General features: G+C 32.9%; 1 protein-coding gene across 2 annotated transcripts in view; it reads right to left on the bottom strand.

Annotated features, from left to right (window-relative positions):
- LOC143344899 (unconventional myosin-XVIIIa) overlaps positions 1 to 23,555 on the bottom strand; it is a 256,926-nt gene that overhangs the window by 163,115 nt on the left and 70,256 nt on the right. For both annotated transcript variants that reach the window (XM_076771483.1, XM_076771484.1), the window contains one exon: positions 11,345 to 11,476. In XM_076771483.1, the coding sequence (XP_076627598.1) occupies positions 11,345 to 11,476 (132 nt within the window). The remainder of the gene's footprint in view (positions 1 to 11,344; positions 11,477 to 23,555) is intronic.

The raw sequence follows: 23,555 nt of genomic DNA, 5'->3' as shown, positions 1-23,555 counted from the left end.
GAAGTTACTATAATACGGTACAGAAAACATCTCACGGCTAAAATTGTACACATCAAGAATATTTTTTTACATTTAAATTAAATTAAAAATTAGTACTTTTTAGGACTTATAAAATTAGTATTTTTCGGCATTGATTTTACTAGGCCTTATGTAAAATCAGGTTCAATTTTTCTCCATTCTTCTTGCACTGCTTTTTTTAAATCACTTTTATTAGAAATTGTATGTTTTCTAATCCTTTCTTCTAATTCATGCGAAATATTCTCAATTACGTTGGGTGATTGGGAAGGTGTTTCGATAACTTTCAGGCAGTTATATAATTGCCACATTTTTGCAATATGCAACCTATGTTTTGGATCATTATCACTATAAAATCTAAAACAACTCAAAATTCTCAATTTTTTGACACTACTTTTTAAATTCATTTGAAATTATTCAAATAATCAAATTTGTCCATGTTCCCTTTAATAAATTTCAAATTTCCTGTTCCAGTAGCTAATATACACTCCCACACCATCATTGACACACCTTCATGTTTAATAGTAGGATTCATATTTTTTATTTAAAATTCTTCATTAGGTTTGCACCACACAGTAACCTTGCCATCTGAATGAAAAAGGTTTTTGATTTCGTTGACAAAAATAATTTCTTTATAAAGACTAAAATCCTTAGTTAAATACTGTCTCGCAAACTCCAGTCACTTTTTCTCATTTTTATCGCTGACAAATGGTTTATTTCTTGCTGTATGCCCATGAAAATCATTCTTTTGCAGTACTCTTCTAACAATTTTTGGATTAACAGATTTTTGCAAATATTTTTCCACCTTGTTCGACAATTTAGATTCATTCAGCTTGGAATTTTCTTTGATTTTGCTAACTATCCATCGCTGACCGTACGCATTAAATTTTTTGTTCGGTGCTGTTCTTAATTTGTTTGTAATTGTATTTTCTTCACTATAGCGTTTAATAATGTATTGAGCAGTGCTAATACTTCTACCAATAATTTTTGCAATTTCTCCATAGCCTTTACCATTTTGAAAGTTCTTCGCAACAATTCCTCGGGCCTCTAGTGTCCATGTTCCTTTTAATAAATTTCAAATTTCCTGTTCCAGTTGCTGATATACACTTCCAAAGCATCATTGACACACCTTCATGTTTAATAGTAGGCTTCATATTTTTTATTTTAAATTCTTCATTAGGTTTGCGCCACACAGTAACCTTGCCATCCGAATGAAAAAGGTTTTTGATTTCGTTGACAAAAATAACTTCTTTACAAAGACTAAAATCCTTAGTTAGATACTGTCTCGCAAACTCCAGTCTCTTTTTCTCATTTTTATCGCTGACAAATGGTTTAATTCTTGCTGTACGCCCATGAAAATCATTCTTTCTTAGTACTCTTCTTACAATTTTTGGATTAACAGATTTTTGCAAATATTTTTCCACCTCGTTCGACAATTTAGGTTCACTCAGCTTTGAATTTTCTTTGATTTTGCAAACTATCCTTTGCTCATCGTAATGCATTAAATTTCTTGTTCGGTGCTGTTCTTAATTTATTTGTAATTCTATTTTCTTCTCTGTATCGTTTAATAATGTATTGAGCAGTGCTAATACTTCTACCAATAATTTGTGCAATTACTCGATAGCCTTTACCATTTTGAAAGTTCTTCGCAACAATTGCTCGGGCCTCTAGTGTCCATGTTCCCTTTAATAAATTTCAAATTTCCTGTTCCAGGAGCTGATATACACCCCTAAACCATCATTGACACACCTTCATGTTTAATAGTAGGATTCATATATTTGTATTTAAAATTCTTCATTAGGTTTGCACCGTACAGTAACTTTGCCATTTGAATGAAAAAGGTTTTTCATTTCGTTGACAAAAATAACTTCTTCACAAAGTTAAAATCCTTAGTTAAATACTGTCTCGCAAACTGCAGTCTCTTTTTCTCATTTTTATCGCTGACAAATGGTTTATTTCTTGCTGTACAACTATGAAAATCATTCTTTCTTAATACTCTTCTCACAATTTTTGGATTAACATATTTTTGCAAATATTTTTCCACCTCGTTCGACAATTTAGATTCACTCAGCTTTGAATTTCCTTTGATTTTGCTAACTATCCTTCGCTCATCATAATGCATTAAATTTTTTGTTCAGTGCTGTTCTTAATTTATTTGTAATTCTATTTTCTTCTCTGTATCGTTTAATAATGTATTGAGCAGTGCTAATACTTCTACCAATAATTTTTCCAATTTCTCGATAACCTTTACCAGTTTGAAAGTTCTTCGCAACAATTTCTCGGGCCTCTAGTGTCATCTGCTTCATTTTTACTATTATTACGATTTATTTTCTTACTTCGATGCAATATCACGTTTACTAACAAGCTGAAACAATGTGATCTTTTGTTGAACGTTCTTCCTTTCTTTTGGGGGATTCCTGGAGGGGAATACCAGATAGGAGAATAGCATACGATTTTAGCTGCGAGATGTTTTCTGTACCGTATTATAGTAACTTTATTTTTTATGTTAAGCAATATTCATTTCTTTTCTCATTATTACACAATAAATACAGATATACAGGGTGTTTGGCCATCCTGAAACAAATTTTAATGGGGTATTCTAGAGGCCAAAATAAGACGAAAATCAAGAATAACAATTTCTTGACTGAGGCTTCGTTAAATAGTTATTAACAATTAAATTAAAAAATTTCAACTCGATCTGGAAAAATTATTTTCGGTTACGGGGGTCAATTACAATCATGTTTGGTTATTAGACATAACCTCGAAATCCTACCCACTTTCGAGAAAAAAATTCGAGAATCTGTGAAATTTTTCGACGAAATTTAAATATTTTAATTCGTTCTGAAAAAAATTATTTTCGGTTGCAAGGGTCAATTACAATCATTTTTGGTCATTACACATATCTCCGAAAACGTACGCATTTTCGAGAAAAAAATTCCTTACTGAAAATCTAATCAGGTGCCTTTTTTCAACGAAAAAAAGAAATTTTAAATCGTTTTGTAAAAATTATTTTCGTTCGCGGGGGTCAATTGCAATTACTCTTGGTCATTAGACATAACCTCGAAATCCTACCCACTTTCGAGAAAAAAATTCGAGAATCTGTGAAATTTTTAGACGAAATTAAAAAATTTCAAATCATTCTAAAAAATTATTTTCGGTTGCAAGGGTCGATTACAATCATTTTTGGTCATTACACATATCTTCGAAATCGTACGCATTTTCGAGAAAAAAATTCCTTACTGAAAATCTAATCAGGTGCCTAAATTCGACGAAAAAAAAAAATTTTTAATCGTTTTGTAAAAATTATTTTCGTTCGCAGGGGTCAATTACAATTATTCTTGGTCATTAGACATAACCTCGAAATCCTACCCACTTTCGAGAAAAAAATTCGAGAATCTGTGAAATTTTTCGACGAAATTAAAATATTTTAAATCATTCTGAAAAAAATATTGTTAGCTGTGGGGGTCAATTACAATCATTTTTGGTCAATAGACATAACCTCGAAATCTTGCGCATTTTGGAGAAAAAAAATTCAGTACGGGCGAAACTTTAAACGTTAATAACTTTGTAACAAAGCCTCCATCAATAAATTAGTATTCTTGATTTTCGTCTTATTTTGGCCTCCAGAATCCCCCATTAAAATTTTTCCCAGGGGTGGCCGAACACCCTGTATGTATACAATATATGTCTGCCTTATTTTTTTTCCAAATCATTCCTAAACTTCTTTTTCGAATGAAACATATTTTCATATGTGGTGTTCGATTTTGTCTGTGACTCACTGTAAATAAATCATTGAACTTCCGAAAAATTATTGTTTTTCGGATGAAAGCTTTTAGAATTAAATAAATATTATATATATTAATCCAAATTCCATATAATACAAATCATGTGAATCATGCCAACTAGAATAATAACAGACAATCAATTATCAATAACACTTTGGTTACTAATGAAATTACTTCACTTGATACAATTACGTGGCATGGATTATAAATTCATTTCCTAACAAAAGCAAGTTCCATTTTTGGGACTTGGATGGAGAACGTTTAGCGTCGAGGAAAAATAGAAAAGCTTTAAATCATAGAAATATAAGAGCTACGAGAAAGCACGTTATCGAGACATTAGCATTTTAAGTTTACAGCTACGACTTCCGCAGTGCCCAATTTGAATTCCAGTCAGAGTTGTCGCACTCATACAGGAAAACACGATTCGATTCACAGTTATATACACGGATCGTACCGTTTACGAAAATGCCCCAAATAAATACATAGCTCCGTAATATTTATTACACTATTCTACCAGTTTAAACACTTTTTTGCAGACTACAATCACGCATATCTTGTATCTTACGATTTCGAACACATTTCTTATTGAATTTTCATTCTAATTCCAATCATAGTAGAAATAATCGTGGTCAAAAAATTTTATATTAAAACACAAAAAATCTATTATTAATACTCAGAATTACACACGACATTGTCACCGATAATCACAAAAAAACGATGGTAAATGCAATTATTATCACTTATATTGATTTACAATCACATACGAACATGGATATCCAGCTAGGGAAAACTGATGTGATAGTAAATGTGTCAAGGAAAACTTTGTATACATTGTGTTCGGCCACCTGTGGGAAAAATTTCAATAGGGGATTCTAGAGGCCAAAATAAGACAAAAATCAAGAATACTAATTTGTTGATAGAGGCTTCGTTAAAAAGTTATTAACATTTAAAGTTCCACCCGTACTGAATTTTTTTCTAGAAAGTGGGTAGGATTTCGAGGTTATGTTTATTCACCAAAAATGATTGTAATTGACCCCCACAGGTAACAATATTTTTTTCAGAACGATTTAAATTTTTTTTTTTCGTCAAAAAATTTCACACCTCGAATTTTTTTCTAGACAGTGGGTAGGATTTCGGGGATATGTCTATTCATCAAAAATGATTATAATTGACCCCTGCAATCGAAAATAATTTTTTCAGAATTAATTAAAAATTTTTTTTTTCGTTGAAAAATTTGGGCACCTACCCCCTGTCGATTTTTCTTAAAAATTCCTTTTTCATTTTTAGTAATTTTGTTTGACGCCCTACAGAAAAGTTGTCTAATACTTTTTTGTAGGTACCCACGAGCTCAACTTCAAAAAAAAGTTTCATTCAAATATATTCACTATTGTAGGAGTTATGGCTGTTTGAAAATTGGACCATTTTTATGGGGTTTTTCTCATTTTGCGGGGTCAAGGAACAACTTTTTCAATATTGTTAGAATCTCGACATATTCTCCATTAAAATACGCGTCGTTTGCTTTTTTAAACATTAAAATCATCCAATCTGTTCAGGAGTTATGACATTTTAAAGATTCGCATGAAATTTCAGAGAAGCATTTCTGTGGCCTCACATTAGTTCGTAGGATATCGGGGGTATGTCTGTTGACCAAAAATGCTTGTAATTAACCCTTGCAACTAAATATAATTTTTTTAGTATGATTTGAAATTTTTTAATTTCCTCTAAAAATTTCAGTACCTAGTCGAATTTTTTTCTAGAAAGTGGGCAGGATTTCGGGGATATGTCTATTCATCAAAAATGATTATAATTGATCCCTGCAACCGAAAATAATTTTTTCAGAATTAATTAAAAATTTTTTTTTTCGTTGAAAAATTTAGGCACCTAGTCCCTGTCGATTTTTCTTAAAAATTCGTTTTCGATTTTTAATAATTTTCTGTGACACCCTATAGAAAAATTTTCTAATACTTTTTTGTAGATACCCACAAGCTCTACTTCAGAAAAAAGTTTCATTGAAATATATTCACAATTGTAGGAGTTATGGCTATTTGAAAATTGGACCATTTTTATGGGGTTTTTCTCATTTTGTGGAGTCAAGAATCAACTTTTCGAATATTTTTGCGATTTCTATATATTCCTCACCTAAATATACGTTGTTTGCCTTTTGAAACATTAAAATCCTCCGATCCGTTCAGAAGTTACGAAATTTTAAACATTTGCATTTCGAGGAAGCATTTCTGGCCTGAAATTATATTTTCGGTAAAAAATTTTTTTTCTAGAAAGTGGGTAGGATTTCGATAGTATGTGTATTGACCAAAAATAATTGTAATTGACTCCCGCAACTGAAAATAATTTTTCCAAAACAATTTGAAATTTTTTTTTTCACTGAAAAATTTAAGCACCTGCCCCGTCAATTTTTTTTTTAAATTCGTTTTTGATTTTTAGTAACTCTGTTTGACGCTCTACCAAAAAGTTGTCTAATACTTTTTTGTAACTACCCACGAGCTCTACTTCACAAAAAAAGTTTCATTCAAATATATTCACTATTGTAGGAGTTATGGCTGTTTGAAAATTGGACCATTATTATGGGGTTTTTCTCATTTTGCGGGATCAAGGAACAACTTTTTCAATATTGTTAGAATCTCGAGATATTCTCCACTAAAATATGCGTTGTTTGCATTTTGAAAAATCAAACTCTTCCTATCCGTTCAAGAGTTGTGACATTTTAAAGATTCGCATGAAATTTCAGAGAAGCATATCTGTGGCCTCACATTAGTTCGTTGACCAAAAATGCTTGTAATTAACCCTTGCAACTAAATATAATTTTTTTAGTATGATTTGAAATTTTTTAATTTCCTCTAAAAATTTCAGTACCTAGTCGAATTTTTTTCTCGAAAGTGGGAAGGATTTCGGGGGTATGTCTATTCACCAAAAATGATTGTAGTTGGCCCCCGCAAACGAAAATAATTTTCTTAGAATGATTCGAAAGTTTTTTTTTCCGTCGAAAAATTTAGGCACTACTCCCTGTCGATTTTTCTTAAAAATTCGTTTTCGATCTTTAATAATTTTCTGTGACACCCTATAGAAAAATTTTCTAATACTTTTTTGTAGATACCCATGAGCTCTACTTCAGAAAAAAGTTTCATTCAAATATATTCATTATTGTAGGAGTTATGGCTGTTTGAAAATTGCACCATTTTTATGGAGTTTTTCTCACTTTACGGTGTCAAGGAACAACTTTTTCAATATTGTTAGAATCACGACATATTCTCCATTAAAATACGCGTCGTTTGACTTTTGGAACATTAAAATCGTCCAATCCAATCAGAAGTTATGATATTTTAAACATTTGCATTTCGAGGAAGCATTTCTGGCCTGAAATTATATTTTCGGTAAAAAATTTTTTTTCTAGAAAGTGGGTAGGATTTCGATAGTATGTGTATTGACCAAAAATAATTGTAATTGACTCCTGCAACTGAAAATAATTTCTTCAGAACGATTTGAAATTTTTTTTGTTCACTGAAAAATTTAAGCACCTGCCCACTGTCGATTTTTTTTTTTAAATTCGTTTTCGATTTTTAGTAATTCTGTTAGACGCCCTACCAAAAAGTTGTCTAATACTTTTTTGTAACTACCCACGAGCTCTATTTCAGAAAAAAGTTTCATTTAAATATATTCACTATTGTAGAAGTTATGGCTGTTTGAAAATTGGACCATTTTTATGGGGTTTTTCTCATTTTGTGGAGTCAAGGATCAACTTTTCGAATATTTTTGCGATTTCTATATATTCCTCACCTAAATACGCGTTGTTTGCCTTTTGAAACATTAAAATCCTCCAATCTGTTCAGAAGTTATGATATTTTAAACATTTGCAGTTCGAGGAAGCATTTCTGTCCAGAAATTATATTTTCGGTAAAAAATTTTTTGATTTTCGTCTTATTTTGGTCTCTAGAATCTCCCATTAAAATTTCTCCCAGGGGTGACTGTACATCCTGTTTAAAGGTGTTAGAAATTCCTGGATTTCACTTATTTATTCGTTAATATAGTATTGAGAGTTGCGGTCGAACCTGAGATACCTTAAGAGATACTCTATAAACAATAACAGCTACAGTGGTGTGCATAAGTATTGGCACAGTACGCGATTTGGTATAAAAACGTTAAAAATTATTGAAAAAATTGTTTGTATCACTTCTTTTTTCCACGTACCTTTATTTACAATATCTCATTTACCTATACAGAGGCAGGACAAAATTAATAAAATGGAGAACATATAATTAATGAAAAGCTGTTCTCCAAAATTAAAATGCAGTGGTCCTTTTTAACCAGTTAACTGTGTCGCTCCGTGTTGAAAGTGCGAATTTCTGTGTGTGACGAAAATCGATCGATGACGAGTATAGTCGTCAAGCACAGAGTAAGTGTCGCTGATAAAATATTGCATCAAAAATATAGATTTTGTCGAAGGGTTGAGCAAACTGATTTGAATGTAGTGAAAGAAACTTTCTAGCGATGCTCAACTTCACACGTTAACTTTAATAACGAGTGAATGTTTTGGAGGATACGGAAGGTAAACGTAGAATCACAACCAGTGGAAATTATAACAACAACAACTATTTATTGTAAGTCGGATAGCCGAAAAGCAAAAGGTCTTGAGTATACTATTAATCTGTTATGTTTGCGTGTCAATTTTTGTCTGTCTTTCTGGTCAAGGTTCTCCAAACAGCTAACCTCGCCATGGGCGTACCCAAGGCCATGGGAGGCAGCATCTTCGATTGGTTAAAATTGTTAATAATGCAGACCAATCAGTTAAGAGGCGACGTTGGTCGGTGGGAGGCGGCATGTAACTTGTATTTTTAATAATTTTTCCTCGTCTGGGTTTTTCCGCGTAGCGGCTACGGGCCCAGGTCAACGCTTGGTGCCAGATGTTTTATGGCGAGTCAGGTATCGCAGGAAACATTTGGCACCGGTTTTCGATGTTATTGCATATAGTAAAATCATAGAACGCCTGGATTTGGAAGGCCATGCAGATTCGAATGAATTTAATATTTAACTAGCCGCCTTAACCTCTTAGGCACTATGCGCCACTATAGTGGCTTTCGCGGATGCCATCTCTCTGAACGACGCGCTACCATAATGGCGCACTACTGGCACACTCGCTCACCGTTTGAATAAAGTAATCGTTTTCACATATTGTTTCACATTTGTTTTGCATTCATATCGATTGTTAATTGTTTTCACAATATACAGCCTGTTCTTTATCTACCCGTGTCAGGTATGAATTGTTGCTTTTTATTTAAATGAATATACCATTTGATTTTTTTTTTTTTATATTTATTTGATTTTATTGTGATGTTGATCTTTGTGTTGTATCGTGTTTTAAGACGTACCATACCGAATTGTATTATTAATTATTAGAATAAATTATTAAAGTTAAAATGCGTGTATCATATCTTTAAGAAAAATTATAATTTAATCATCAAACACTTCATTCCAATGTACTCGTGTAAAGAACAGCATTATCCGTCACACATTGCAATGCCGTATCATTTACACGTAATTCGCGTTTAACTCTGCCGTAAAGAGAAACAGCTCCGCACAAAATTTCATTGTATGAAAAGTTTGACTCTACATCCGATGGCTTTATGATTTTACTGCTACGCTGCAATACAGACAAAATCGCCATGGTTATTGCGCGCCTTAAGGGGGGAACCTCATGTAAAATGAAATTTTTGAGCATTTTTTTTTTATTTTTGCTTAAATTGATAGGAAATTTCCTCAGGAATACGATAAAAAAAGTTAGAAACTGATCAGAGATTTCCTTGTACCTTATTTTAAAAATAAAGTAAATGGTTGTATTGGGCGCAGCGCCTCGGATAGTCGAATGCTCGTCGGACACTTGGTCTTATGGTTGTATAAGCGATCACCGCAGTCGGGCGACGGATGTTTAGGTTTTAGAGATATGAGGTGTCGATTTCGGAAAGAGAGGAGAGCGAAATCTTCCCGAAGAGAAGCGAGCGTTCTGCTGGCGGTCGAATAAAGACTTTTACGAAAGAAGCAGCTCGGAACGCTCAGAACGCTCAGAAACAGACATTGAAGAAATATAGAAGTAACTCCAAGAGACCGTGTAATCAACAGTGAAAATGAGTCGAAAAGTGCAAGATCATCTGTCTTCAACAAATGAAAAACTGCAGCACGACGACTGTTCTCCTGGTACCGATTCGTGGTATAAGTGGTGCGTTGTATAGGCCTTGGGACAAGAATTTGTCCATCCACCTCCATTACACGAAGATATGCAAAAACATATTCGTCCAATTTACAAAGATTTCTCACGAGATGATTTGTTGGAGAGATGTTTAGGTGGCCATACACAAACTGCTAACGAGAGCTTTAACGCCATCTATTTGGCGTTTAGCTCCTAAGCATTTCAATTGTCGCATAAAAATTATTGAAATAACTGCTTTTTTGGCTGCCGGCATATTCAACGAAGGATTTTCGTTCGTCCTTCAAATAATGCAAGAGCTCAGTATAGTAATTGGACAGCAGAGTAAAACATTCATTGATCGTGAAAATAAACGCCGTATTAAACAGCAGTAGCGCCGCAGTCTTCATTGCACAAAAGAGGCTCACGCTTCTTTAAAAGAAGAAAAAATGGCTAAATCACAACTTTTCGAAGAAGAGGAAGATCTGTTCCATGGCCCTGGAATCGTAGATTAGTAAAAAACCACGGTAAATTGAAATGAATTACGAATTTTTCACGATTTTTCTGTTACTCAAACTTTAAACGCGTTTTTCTCGAAACGCAAAATTTCGCACGCCGTGCAACAAAGCTCAAAAACTAATCACTCGATCTTTATGAAACTTGGCACAAATATTCTATAAATAATTGGCCTCAGCATGACGAGCTCCGATTTTTTATTTTTGTATTTAAAACCCTGATATTAACAATTATTCATAACAAAAAAATCCTTCTTTTCTTCAAAACTTCGCCATTTTTGCAATTTTGCAAATTTTAACAAAAGAAAAACGTCATGCTGAGCGTTCTTCCATAAACTAAAGAATCCATCTTAATTTTTTGGTTTCGGATCATTTTTGAAACCTGTACGCTGCACGGCGCATTTACAAAATGCCATTTTCAAGCCGCCATTGTACCGTCCTTATTAACAATTACGGCTTAAAAAAAATACTCATGTTACATTATAATATTAATAAATGATACCTAAAATTTTAAATCAATCTATGCATTAGATTTTTCACAAAAAATTCTTGAAAAACAGGCCATTTACATGAGGTTCCCCCCTTAACAGGTTTATTTTACAAAACTCGTCATGACAAAAAATCCTGGCTCTTCTCCATGACGAGTATACTCGTTAAACACAGTTAACTGGTTAATGTTGCGTAATCCTCGTAAAACGAGACTAATTTTGTTAGTTTTTACGAATGCAACGATAATACCAGAAACCAAACGAAAAATAGGTATTTAAGTAAAATAGGAAAAAGTAGAGGAAATGTGTTGCTGTGATTCAAAATAAAGCATCGATCAGAATACTCACCATACTATCGTCAAACCGCAAACTTCCGCGCTGATTAAGCGTGCCGCTTCGAGAGCTCGTAACTGAAAGTTCGGCTTGATTGTCGGTAGCACCGCGTCTTGATAATTCTGAAAGTTCTGCAACAGGTTGAACCTGAAAAGAGAAAAATATTTCTTTCCTAAAAATGCAACTCTATAATTTTAATTGGACTATCAACGTCGCAAGTTGCGGACAAAAGTTAAAGACGACTATCTTTTCCGTAGATCATCGGATTTTATTAGAGATACTAAACGTCTAATAGTTCCCAATTGCTCCTAAAATTTACACATACATTCCCAGCCAAAAAGATAGCGCATGTGTGCTATCATTAATTTCTTAATGACACACGTACAATTTTGGGTTTATAACGCATAATATAGTAAGCTTACCAGCTCAGAACATGCGGATCGCTGCAAAGATGTCGCGGCATCACGGCGTTTTGTTTACAAAACAGAAACAATGTTGTATACCAAGGACGAAATGATAGCACACTTATAAAATAATAAACATTTATTTAATTTATTATCAATCTATATAGTTATTCATTAATTGTTTAATAACGAGTACATCCTCCTTTATTTTCTATAATTTCAATCATTCTATTGCGTAACGACTTGTATAATTTTTGAATATTTTCTTGATTTAAATTGCTCCATTTCGTGACAATAGCTTCTTTTAGTTCGTGGACATTCTCGTATTGTTTCCCATGTTTGGAAACTGTTTGACTGAGTTGACTCCAACAATTTTCGATGATATTAATATCCGGTGAGCGCGCAGGCCATGATAAAACAGGTATCTTTTCTTTTTCAAAATAGGTTTTTACAAGTTTTGCAGTATGTACCGCTGCATTATCATGCTGATATATGAACCCAGACCCAGATATGCGTAGGGCATGCTTTGTAATTTGTTGCTTTGTCAAATCCAAATAATATTTACTGTTCATTTTTCCATGAATAAATTTTATTTCCGTCTTACCGAAGTAACCGATTGCCGCCCATTGCTCGCCGAATTGTTGACAATTTTTCTTTTCTCAGATCGTGGAAATAATAGTTTAAACCATCAGGTCCATCTAAATTAAATTTTTTCTCGTCGGAAAATATCACTTTTCGCCACTTGTTCTTCCAGTGTATTCGATCTTTGGCAAATTGTAAACGTTCTTGTTTGTGCCGTGGAGTTAATGCAGGTTCCTTTTTTATTTTTAGTCTTTTAATGTGCTTGCATGATCGTAATACACGACGAACACTTGAAACACTTGCATTCACGCCAGCCTTTTGCATGATTCGTTTTGTTGTACACTGAGTATTGGAAGCTGTACGCAAAACAGTTCGTTTATCCCGTTGTGACAACGATGATGGTCTTCCACCACTCTTCTTTTTACCATAACCTTCCACGTCTTTAAGTAAATTATGGACTACCTTTCGACTTCTACTAGTTATTTTCAAAATTTTAGATACTGATAAATTTTGCCTTTTCAGTTCAAAAATATGCTTTATTTCTGATATCGTTAATTTTTTCCCCCGTCCCATTTTTGTAAATTACTAGGCAATACTTTCGCGTCTTGAATACCTAAGAGATCGCGAAATACTGAGCAGTTTCTAAACATGTAGACGAAGTGTGCTATCATTTCGTTCCTAGAATACAACACTGTTTCTGTTTTCTAAACAAAATGCCGTGATGCCGCGACCACTTAGCACACTTTAAAATTAACGTAATTTTTATTTATTTAACACTATAACCAAGGTTTTGTTTTTATACATTCTTGCAAAATACCTCTATAAACATACACAAATGAAAATAAATTGAATTTCTCCAGTCTATACAATTTTATTTAAAAAAAAAGAACGTTTAAGGCAATACAGGGTGTTCGGCTACCCCTGGGAAAAATTTTAATGGGAGATTCTAGAGGCCAAAATAAGACGAAAATCAAGAATACCAATTTGTTGATGGTGGCTTCATTAAGAAGTTATTAACGTTTTAAGTTCCGCCAATACTGAATTTTTTTCTCGAAAGTGGGTAAGATTTCGGGAGTATGTCTATTCACCGAAAATGATTATAATTGACTTCCGCAACCGAAAATAATTTTTTCAGAACGATTTGAAACTTTTCAATTTCGCCGAAAACTTTAGGCACCTACCCCCTGTCGATTTTCGTTAAAAATTCGTTTTTGATTTTTAATCATTTCGTTTGATGTCCTACAGAAAAGTTGTTTAATACTTTTTTATAGATACCTATGGGCTCTTCCTCAGAAAAAAGTTTCATTTTAATATATTCACAATTGTAGGAGTTATGGCTGTTTGAAAATTGGACCATTTTTATGGGGTTTTTCTAACTTCACGGGGTCAAGGAACAATCTTTTCAATACTATTAGAATTTCTACATATTCTTCGCCAACATATGCGTTGTTTGCCGTTTGAAACATTAAAATCCTTTAATCTATTCAGAAGTGATGACGTTTTAAAAATAGGATAACGAGTGCCATTTCTGGCTTAAAATTATATTTTCGGTAAGGAATTTTTTTCTCGAAAGTACGTAGGATTTCGGGGGTATGTATAATGACCAAAAATGATTGTAATTGACCCCCACAACCGAAAATAATTTTTCCAAAACGATTTGAAATTTTTTTTTTCCGTCGAAAAATTTAGGCACCTTCTCGAATTTTTTTCTCGTGAATGGTTGGGATTTCGGGGGTATGTCTATTGACCAAAAATGAATGTCATTGACCCCTGTAGCTAAAAATATTTTTTCAGAACGATATGAAAATTTTTTTTTCGCCAAAAAATTTGGGCACCTACCCCCCGTCGATTTTTCTTCAAAATTCGTTTTTGATTTTTAATAATTTTGTTTGACGCTCTACCAAAAAGTTGTCTAATACTTTTTTGTAGGTACCTATGGACTCTATTTCAGAAAAAAGTTTCGTTGAAATATATTCACTATTATAGGAGTTATGGCTGTTTGAAAATTGGACCATTTTTATGGGGTTTTTCTAACATTACGGGGCCAAGGAACAACCTTTCCAATATTTTTATAATTGTTACATATTCTACACTAAAATACGCGGCGTTTGGTTTTTTGAACTTTAAAATCGTCCAATCCGTTCAGAAGATATGGTGCTTTAAAGATTCGCATGAAATTTACGGGAAGTATTTCTGGCCTGAAATTATATTTTCGGTAAGGAATTTTTTTCTCGAAAATGGTTAGGATTTCACGGGTATGTCAATTCACCAAAAATGATTATAATTGGCCCCTGCAAACAAAAATAATTTTTTTAGAACGATTTAAAATTTTTTAATTTTGTCGAAAAATTTCACACCTACGCGAATTTTTTTCTCGAAGGAGGGTAGGATTTCGGGGTTATGTCAATTCACCAAAAATGATTATAATTGGCCCCTGCAAACAAAAATAATTTTTTTAGAACGATTTAAAATACATAAAATTTCAGGGGAATCATTCATTCATGATCAGACATTATATTTTCGTTAATGAATTTTTTTCTCGAAACTGGGTAGGATTTCGGGGGTATGTCTATTCACTAAAAATGATTGTAATTGACCCCCGCAACCGAAAATAATTTTTCCAGAATTAATTGAAATTTTTTAATTTAATTTTTTAATAATTTTTTAACGAAGCCTCAATCAAGAAATTGATATTCTTGATTTTCGTCTTATTTTGGCCTCTAGAATCTCCCATTAAAATTTTTCCCAGGGGTGACCGAACACCCTGTATAGTGGAACAAAATGATAGCACATTTAACTTAAAATTATGTATAACAATAAATCAACGAATGATATTTAATGCTTAATATCTTGTGGCTTCTCCTTTACATTTAAAAACAGACATCATTCTCTTTGGCAAAGATTTATAGAGTTTTTTAATAGTTTTTCGCTTTAATTGCTCCCACTCATCTTGAATACATTTTTTTAATTCGGCAATATTTCCAAATTGTCTGTCATTTTCATATACAGCTCGGGCAAGATTTCCCCAACAATTTTCAATAATTTATTGAATCAAGCAATTTAAATCAAGAAAATATTCAAAAATTATATAAGTCGTTACACAATAGAATGATTGAAATTATAGAAAATAAAGGAGGATGTACTCGTTATTAAACAATTAATGAATAACTATATAGATTGATAATAAATTAAATAAATGTTTATTATTTTATAAGTGTGCTATCACTTCGTCCTTGGTATACAACATTGTTTCTATTTTGTAAACAAAACGCCGTGATGCCGCAACATTTTTGCAGTGATCTGCATGTTCTGAGCTGGTAAGCTTACTATATTATGCGTTACAAACCCAAAATTGTACGTGTGTCATTGAGAAATTAAAGATAGTACACATGCGCCATCTTTTTGGCTGGGAGTGTAGACTCATATTCTACGTACGAACGAGCTAGAGTTCTCCAAAACATAAACAGTCCTTAAAACGATCAGCACGAAACCTTCGATGTTGTATTTGCTACGGACATTAGTTTAAGACGAACATTCAAAGACAACGGTACTTTAAATTAATCGCGAAATAATAGAAATATTTAGTATAATATATTACATTTAGAATCGTAATTTCTGAATTTAAAGGAAAAACATGGGTAAAGCCAACAATCTACGTGTAGAAGAGAGAAAAATTGTAGTATTATTACGTAAGAAGAAGAAAACATTTGTCGAAATAGCAGATATTACTGAAAGATCTGAGACGGCTTGTAAGCAGGCGTGGTATAAATTTTAAAAAACTGGTTGCTATGACGGTAAGTTAAAAAGTGGTAGACCTCGAAAAACTACCGCCGCATCCATCGTTTATCCGAAAAGAATCGTTTTCAGACTGTTATCGATATCAAACGTGAAATCTGTACTACAAATAATCTGGATATTAGTGTAAGAACCGTTCATAGACGTCTTCATGAATTTGGCCTTAAGGGAATTTGGCCTTTTTTTGTAATTTTTTTTTTAACGACAGGTAGATTGTTTTGTATTGACATTTTGCAGAAATATTTATTCGTCTTATAGGTATCTACAGTATTTTTTTCATCAAAAAATATTAAAAATTGCGAGAGTTATAGCTTCTTGTTTAAAAAGGCGCATTTAAACTGGCTTACGTGATATTTCAAGATCTAGCAAACCGATTTACTTCAAAGGGTCTAGCCGAATAAGCATGGTAAAAGTGCCCCTAAACCAAATTGAACGGGGTTAATACCACTCGATAGGTGGTTCGAAGAAACCCCTTTTCCCAAAGTTTCAATCCGGTATCTCTACTACAGGGGTAGTTTCGGGGTGAAAATCATTTTTTGGTTTATCCTTAATATCTCCCGTTCTACTCAATTAAAGATTATGAAAAAAATCATGGTTATTTTATCGATTGATGTACATGTTTGACAATTTTTTCAGAATTTTTGGATGCAAATTCGATTTTTAAAAAATTCGAAAATATTTTAACCGTCGATTTTTTATCGAAGTTATCAAGTGACCACATTTCTTTTTATACAGTATAAAGCTCTCAAGAGAATTAGTAATCCCTAATTTTTTCAGATTTTTCGAAGGGGTGGAACGTAGTGAAAAAAATAAAAAATGATTAAAAAATAGTGAAAAAGCTTTATATTGTCTTAATTACTTACGTGACCATGCTCATATTTTTACAGCTATAGCGTAACATTATGACTATTAATGCGTAATTTTTTCAGATTTTTTGGAAAAGTGCATTATTGTTAAATAAATATGAATTCATATTTCCTACTTTTTCATACTAAAAAAGGCCGCACATGCTTTTAAAATAGATATAATTAAAATATATTTGTTTACATACTTTGTTAACTGGTCGCTAGATGTAATTTCAAATATGTACGTGTGATATTGGACTCTTGTTGATTAGAACCACTGCGGCACGATGCGCTGATCATTTTGGTACAGCATCCTTGTGTAATAGTATAAAATTAATATTATAATATATATTATATACATGAAGTTTTTTAAATATTCCTTAAATATTTTTGCTTTAATTAAAATAAATGATCTAAACAAGGTTTACCTGCTATTATTTTTATTGCCAGCATTAATAACTCGGTTCGTTCTTCAATCTTCATCGCTGTCATCATTTATTACAGGATTTACTTTTTCACTTTCAAATAATTTACTCAGTATTTCTGCAGGTTTTATTACTTTTGAAGTGTATCTGGCATGCGATAGATAATAAATTATCGCAGCTATATGGGAGCAGCATCCAATTGTCCTGTTAGCACTATTCACAGAAATATCGTCTAATTCCCGAGTAGCCCGTTGAATTTGACGTATAGTCTATGTAGCACTTGTACAGTTTTTTATTAATATGTCGTGATTGCACTTTGAACTGAACTATATTTTCCTTTTGTTTTAGATAACTGAGGTTTATTTCATTTTGTTCATTCATTATTTCGGCAAGATAGGATATTGCTTGGGAAAATTGATACGATCCCGTAAAAAATATTTTTAGATCTTGTTCGGTCATTTCTGGGAAATCGAGTAAATCGATTAATAATAATAGCAGGTAAACCTTGTTTAGATCAGTTATTTTAATTAAAGCGAAAATATTTAAGGAATATTTAAAAAACTTCATGTATGTAATATATATTATAATATTAATTTTATATATTATATACACAAGGATGCTGTACCAAAATGATCAGCGCATCCTGCCGCGCCGCGCCGTAGTGGTTCTAATCAACACGAGTCCAGTATCACACGTACATATTTGAAATTACATCTAGCGACCAGTTAACAAAGTATGTAAACAAACATATTTTAATTATATCTATTTTAAAAGCATGTGCGGCCTTTTTTGGTATGAAGAAGTAGGAAATATGAATTCATATTTAACAATAATGCACTTTTCCAAAAAATCTGAAAAAATTACGCATTAATAGTCATAATGTTACGCTATAGCTGTAAAAATATGAGCATGGTCACGTAAGTAATTAAGACAATATAAAGCTTTTTCACTATTTTTTAATCATTTTTTATTTTTTTCACTACGTTCCACCCCTTCGAAAAATCTGAAAAAATTAGGGATTACTAATTCTTTTGAGAGCTTTATACTGTATAAAAACAAATGTGGTCACTTGATAACTTCGACAAAAAATCGACGGTTAAAATATTTTCGAATTTTTTAAAAATCGAATTTGTATCCAAAAATTCTGAAAAAATTCTCAAATATATACATCAATCGATAGAATAACCATGATTTTTTTCATAATCTTTAATTGAGTAGAACGGGAGATATTGAGGATAAACCAAAAAATGATTTTCACCTCGTAATTACCCCTGTAGTAGAGATACCGGGTTGAAACTTTGGGAAAAGGGGTTTCTTCGAACCACCTATCGAGTGGTATTAACCCCGTTCAATTTGGTTTGGGGGCACTTTTACCATGCTTATTCGGCTAGACCCTTTGGAGAGAATATTCAGCAGACATGCTTTTATAGCTGGAACTAGAGATTTAAAAAAATATTGAGTTTTACCATTTTTTTTGATACGCTAAAGACAAAAGAACGATTAAAAAATAGAAATTCGAAACTTGAAGCGTCGCCATTTCTTTATTTATCAGGATTTTGACTTCTCTCTGGTTCCTGCTATAACTACAACCTTCCTTATGAAGATACTTTAACCCCCTCTGTTTCAAATTATCTGGAATCCTGGAAGCCATTGGAGCACCTTTTCCAAAAGAGCCATTAAATAAGAAGTTATAATTCCCACGATTTTTAATATTTTTCCATGAAAAAAATATTGTACATGCTTAGAAGATGAATAAATATGTCTACAAAGTCTCAGTACAAAACATGGCTATCTATCATTAAAAAAAAATCACAAAAAGGGCCGTGAAATTGACAGTCTAGGCACCAATACCTCCTTAATGGTTGTGTGGTTCGTAAGAAACCAGTACTGAGTTTGAAAAATCGGAAGCTGCGGATCGCTTTTGCTAAAGCACACAAGTACTGGACAGTATAAGATTGAGGAAATACACTATAATAATACTACAAGACACCTGCGATTTTAGCTAATATTTTATTAATACTAATTTTTTCGTGAAAGTTTTCGTTATTAATCCTGTGAGAATTTGGGTGTGATTACACGACGATGTACGGACATTTTATGAACGCGTCTTTCCGGCGCCTACTCGTACTCGTACAGGCATTAGCCTCATTTGTTCTTGTTACTGTTTCTAACGAATGTTTATCCAACCGTATGTATTAAATATTGTATCTCTGACGAATTGTTCTTTTTATGGCGTTTATTATATCGGGCACTTAATTAATATTCCCTTAACTGCGTTTAATAACCAATAAATCCGAAGAATCAATTAAAGTACATACATTTCCATAGCAGCATTATTCTTAAATTAGATTGAGAAAGGTTTCATTAAAATTTCTAATTTTTGATAAAATAAGGTGCGACAAAACTATAAGACAGTGTATATTATAAGTACGAAAAAGTGGGTGGAAGTTAATGAAAACAAATTTTTTTCTATTTCTTAGTAATGTGTTGTGCCACCTTCATTTTGTATAGTTTCAATTAATCGCCGTGGTATCGATTTATATAAATTTTTTATCCGATCTTCATTTAATTTGGACCATTCTTCTTCGATACGAACTTTCAACTCTTCCACCGTCAAAAACTGTTTCCCATTTCCACATACAGCACGTGCTAACATTCCCCAGATGTTTTCTATTATATTTCAATCTGGAGACCTCGCTGGCCATGGTAAAATTTCTATATCACGGTCTTCAAAATATTGTTTTACACGTTTCGCTGCATGCACAGCGACATTATCACGTTGAACAATATAATTTTCACATGCAATAGTGCTGGCATGTCGCGTGAATTGTTCCTCTAATATTTCTATATATTTAATTCCATTCAGGCTGGTGTTAAGAAATTTTCTATCGGTTCTCCCGTGGTACCCTATTGTGGCCCATCCATGATGCCACCTCCGGCCATTTGCCTCCTTGACAAATGCAATTCTCCATTCCGCAAATCGTGAAAATAATATTAAAGACCATCCGGTCCATCTAAATTGAATCGTTTTTCATCTGAAAAGATAACTTTTCTCCACTTTTTCCCCACTGGAGCTGTCTTTCAGCAAAATCTTACCTGGCTGCTTTGTGTCGATTCGTAAGTGGTGGTTTTTTCTGCAATTTTCGTCTTTTTAAATGCTTAGCTTGTTTAATTATCCGTTGCACATTAGAAATATTAGTATGAACGGCAGCTTCCGCTGTACTTTGCCGTGCTGTCAAGCTAGAATTCGACGCTACCCTCAGAATAGCTCGCCGTTGTCGTTCGGTTGTCGCTTTTGGACGTCCTTCAAGGTGTTTCTTTCCATAATTCTCTCTATTTTTTAAATAATCAAACACGGCACATCGACTTTGCCCAATTGCTCTTGAAATTTCTGAAATAGAAGTATTCTTTTCTTTGAAATTTACGATCACTCTTATTAATTCACTGTCTGTCAGCTGTTTCCCACGCGGCATTCTAGTTATATTATGTAAGAACAAAATTACAAATGTTTCAATTTAAGTACACAATTACTTTTAACACTGTCACTGCGATTAGAGAAAAAAATCGACTGACGAAAACCTACTGTCTTATACTTTTGTCGCGAGGAAAATAGCATGTTTCCATACATTGCCCAAATTCTTGGAATTGTAGCCTTCGATATTTCATACAACTGTAGAATATACTTACATATGACGTAAACAATAACAGTACGAACGAAGGAAGACAAAACTCGAGGCTTACATAGAATTTTCTTCGAATTTCGCACATGTCTTATAGTCTTGTCGCGGAGTGTACGTGCTTATAAGTCGTAAACAACAAAAGATATCGAAAAATAGTTGAAATAGAAGTTATACCGTTTCTTGAAGTCTATAGAGCTGCGTGTAAATTTTTTTGAAAAAATCATTTTTTTTTTTTTTGCAAAATTGAATTCTCCCTCTCCCTATTTATCGAAAAACTTTCGCATTTTGTAATCAATAAAAGCGTCTATTTATGGTGGATTCGGCGATGTATAATAATATATAATTATTTTAATTATTCCGTTGGAATTCGCAATTTAAATATTGTTATCTTTCTGTATCGACTGTTGATTCGACCTATACAGTTGCGGACAAAAGTTTAAGACGACTACCTTTTTAGTAGATTATCGGATTTTATTAGAGATATTAAACGTCTAACGATTCTCAGTTGTTCTTAAAATTTACACATACGTTCGTACTCTATCTACGAACAGCCTAGACCCTTTCAAAACATAAACAACGTTTGACAGAATAAGCATGAAACTTTCAATACTGTATCTGCTGCGGGCATTAGTTTAAGACTTATTTATGAAAAAGATATTTATGTTAATACAGGGTGTTCGGCCACTCCTGGGAAAAATTTTAATAGGGGATTCTAGAGGCCAAAATAAGACGAAAATCAAGAATACCAATTTGTTGATGAAGGCTTCGTTAAACAGTTATTAACGTTTAAAGTTCCGACCGTACTGAATTTTTTTTCAAAAATGCGCAAGATTTCGGGGGGTATGTCTATTCACCAAAAATGATTGTAATTGTAATAATACAACGTCTTCTAGTTTTGTCGCGAAGAGAATAGCATGTTTCCATACATTTCCCAAATTCTTGGAATTGTAGCCTTCGTTATTTCATAGAACTGTAGAATATACTTGTATGTGACGTAAACAATAACCCTATGAATGAAGGAAGACAAAACTCGAGGCTTACATGGAATTGTCTTCGAATTTCGCACATGTCTTATAGTTTTGTCGCGGAGTGTATATTATTTTCTGACGAGTCGAAGTTCAATAGAGAATCTTCTGACGGATTTCGATATATCAGACGTCGCAAAGGTGAAGCTCTTAATCCAAACTGCGCTGTAGGAACACTGAAACGGTCCAGGACCAATTCGAAAAATTAATGGCATTATGGACAGATTTCAATATCTGGAAATTTTGAAGAAAATCATGATACCTTATGCACGTGAATATATGGCAGACAATTTCATCTTGCAGCAGGATAATAATGCCAAACATACTGCTAAAATCGTGAAGCAGTACTTTATAGAAGAAAATATTCCTGTTTTACCATGGCTATCACAATCATCGGATCTCAATCTGATTGAGAACTTGTGGGACAGTGTTAAAAGGAACATACAAAAATATAAACCTAAAACTTTGAATGACCTTTACAGTGCAATTGAAACAGAATGGAACAACATTTCAATCGAACAATGTGTAAAACTAATTGATTCAATGCCACGAAGATGTGCTGCAGTCATTAACACTAGATTTACGAGCATTGATAGCACGTATATTTATTGATACCTCTCACGTTGACGATTACCTTAAAATACGATTTTTCTTTTAATTAGAATATGTATTCATGCCATTGCATCAATCAAATTCAACGTAAGTTGTTAAAAAATAATATTTACGTGCTCTGCAATTTTAAATATGGCAATCCGTCAAATTGACGGGTTCCGTAAATCTAGTGTTAAAAATAATGGTTACCCCACAAAATATTAACTTTTTAAGAACTTATTCTTACTTATACAGGATGTTCGGCCACCCCTGGGAACAATTTTAATCAAGAATACCAATTTGTTGATGGAGGCTTCGTTAAAAAGTTATTAACAATTAGATTCAAAAATTTCTAATCGTTCTGGAAAAATTATTTTCGGTTGCGGGGGTCAATTACAATCATTTTTGGTAAATACACATACCCCTGAAATCCTACCCACTTTCGAGAAAAAAATTCGAGTAAGTGCTGAAAGTTTTGGGTGAAAAAAAAGACTTTCGAATCGTCTTGGAAAAATTCTGTTTAGTTGCAGAGGTCAATTGCAAGCATTTTTGGTCAACAGACATACCCCCGAAATCCTACTCAGTTTCGAGAAAAAAATTTCTTACCGAAAATATAATTTCAGGCCAGAAATATCTGCCCGAATTTTTATGTGAATCTTTAAAATGTCATAACTTCTGGACGGATTGAACGATTTTAATGTTTCAAGAGGTAAATAACACGTATTTTAGTCAAGAATATGTAGAAATTCTAGCAATATTGAAAAAATTGTCTCTTGACCCTGTAAAGTGAGAAAAACCACATAAAAATGGTCCAATTTTCAAACAGCCATAACTCCTAGAATTGTGAATATATTTCAATGAAGCTTTTTTCTGAAGTAG

Source organism: Colletes latitarsis, chromosome 8, assembly GCF_051014445.1.
Source record: "Colletes latitarsis isolate SP2378_abdomen chromosome 8, iyColLati1, whole genome shotgun sequence".
Taxonomy (NCBI): Eukaryota; Metazoa; Arthropoda; class Insecta; order Hymenoptera; family Colletidae; genus Colletes; species Colletes latitarsis.
Note: the sequence above shows the minus strand (reverse complement) of the source record. Positions and strands in the feature narration are given on the sequence as shown.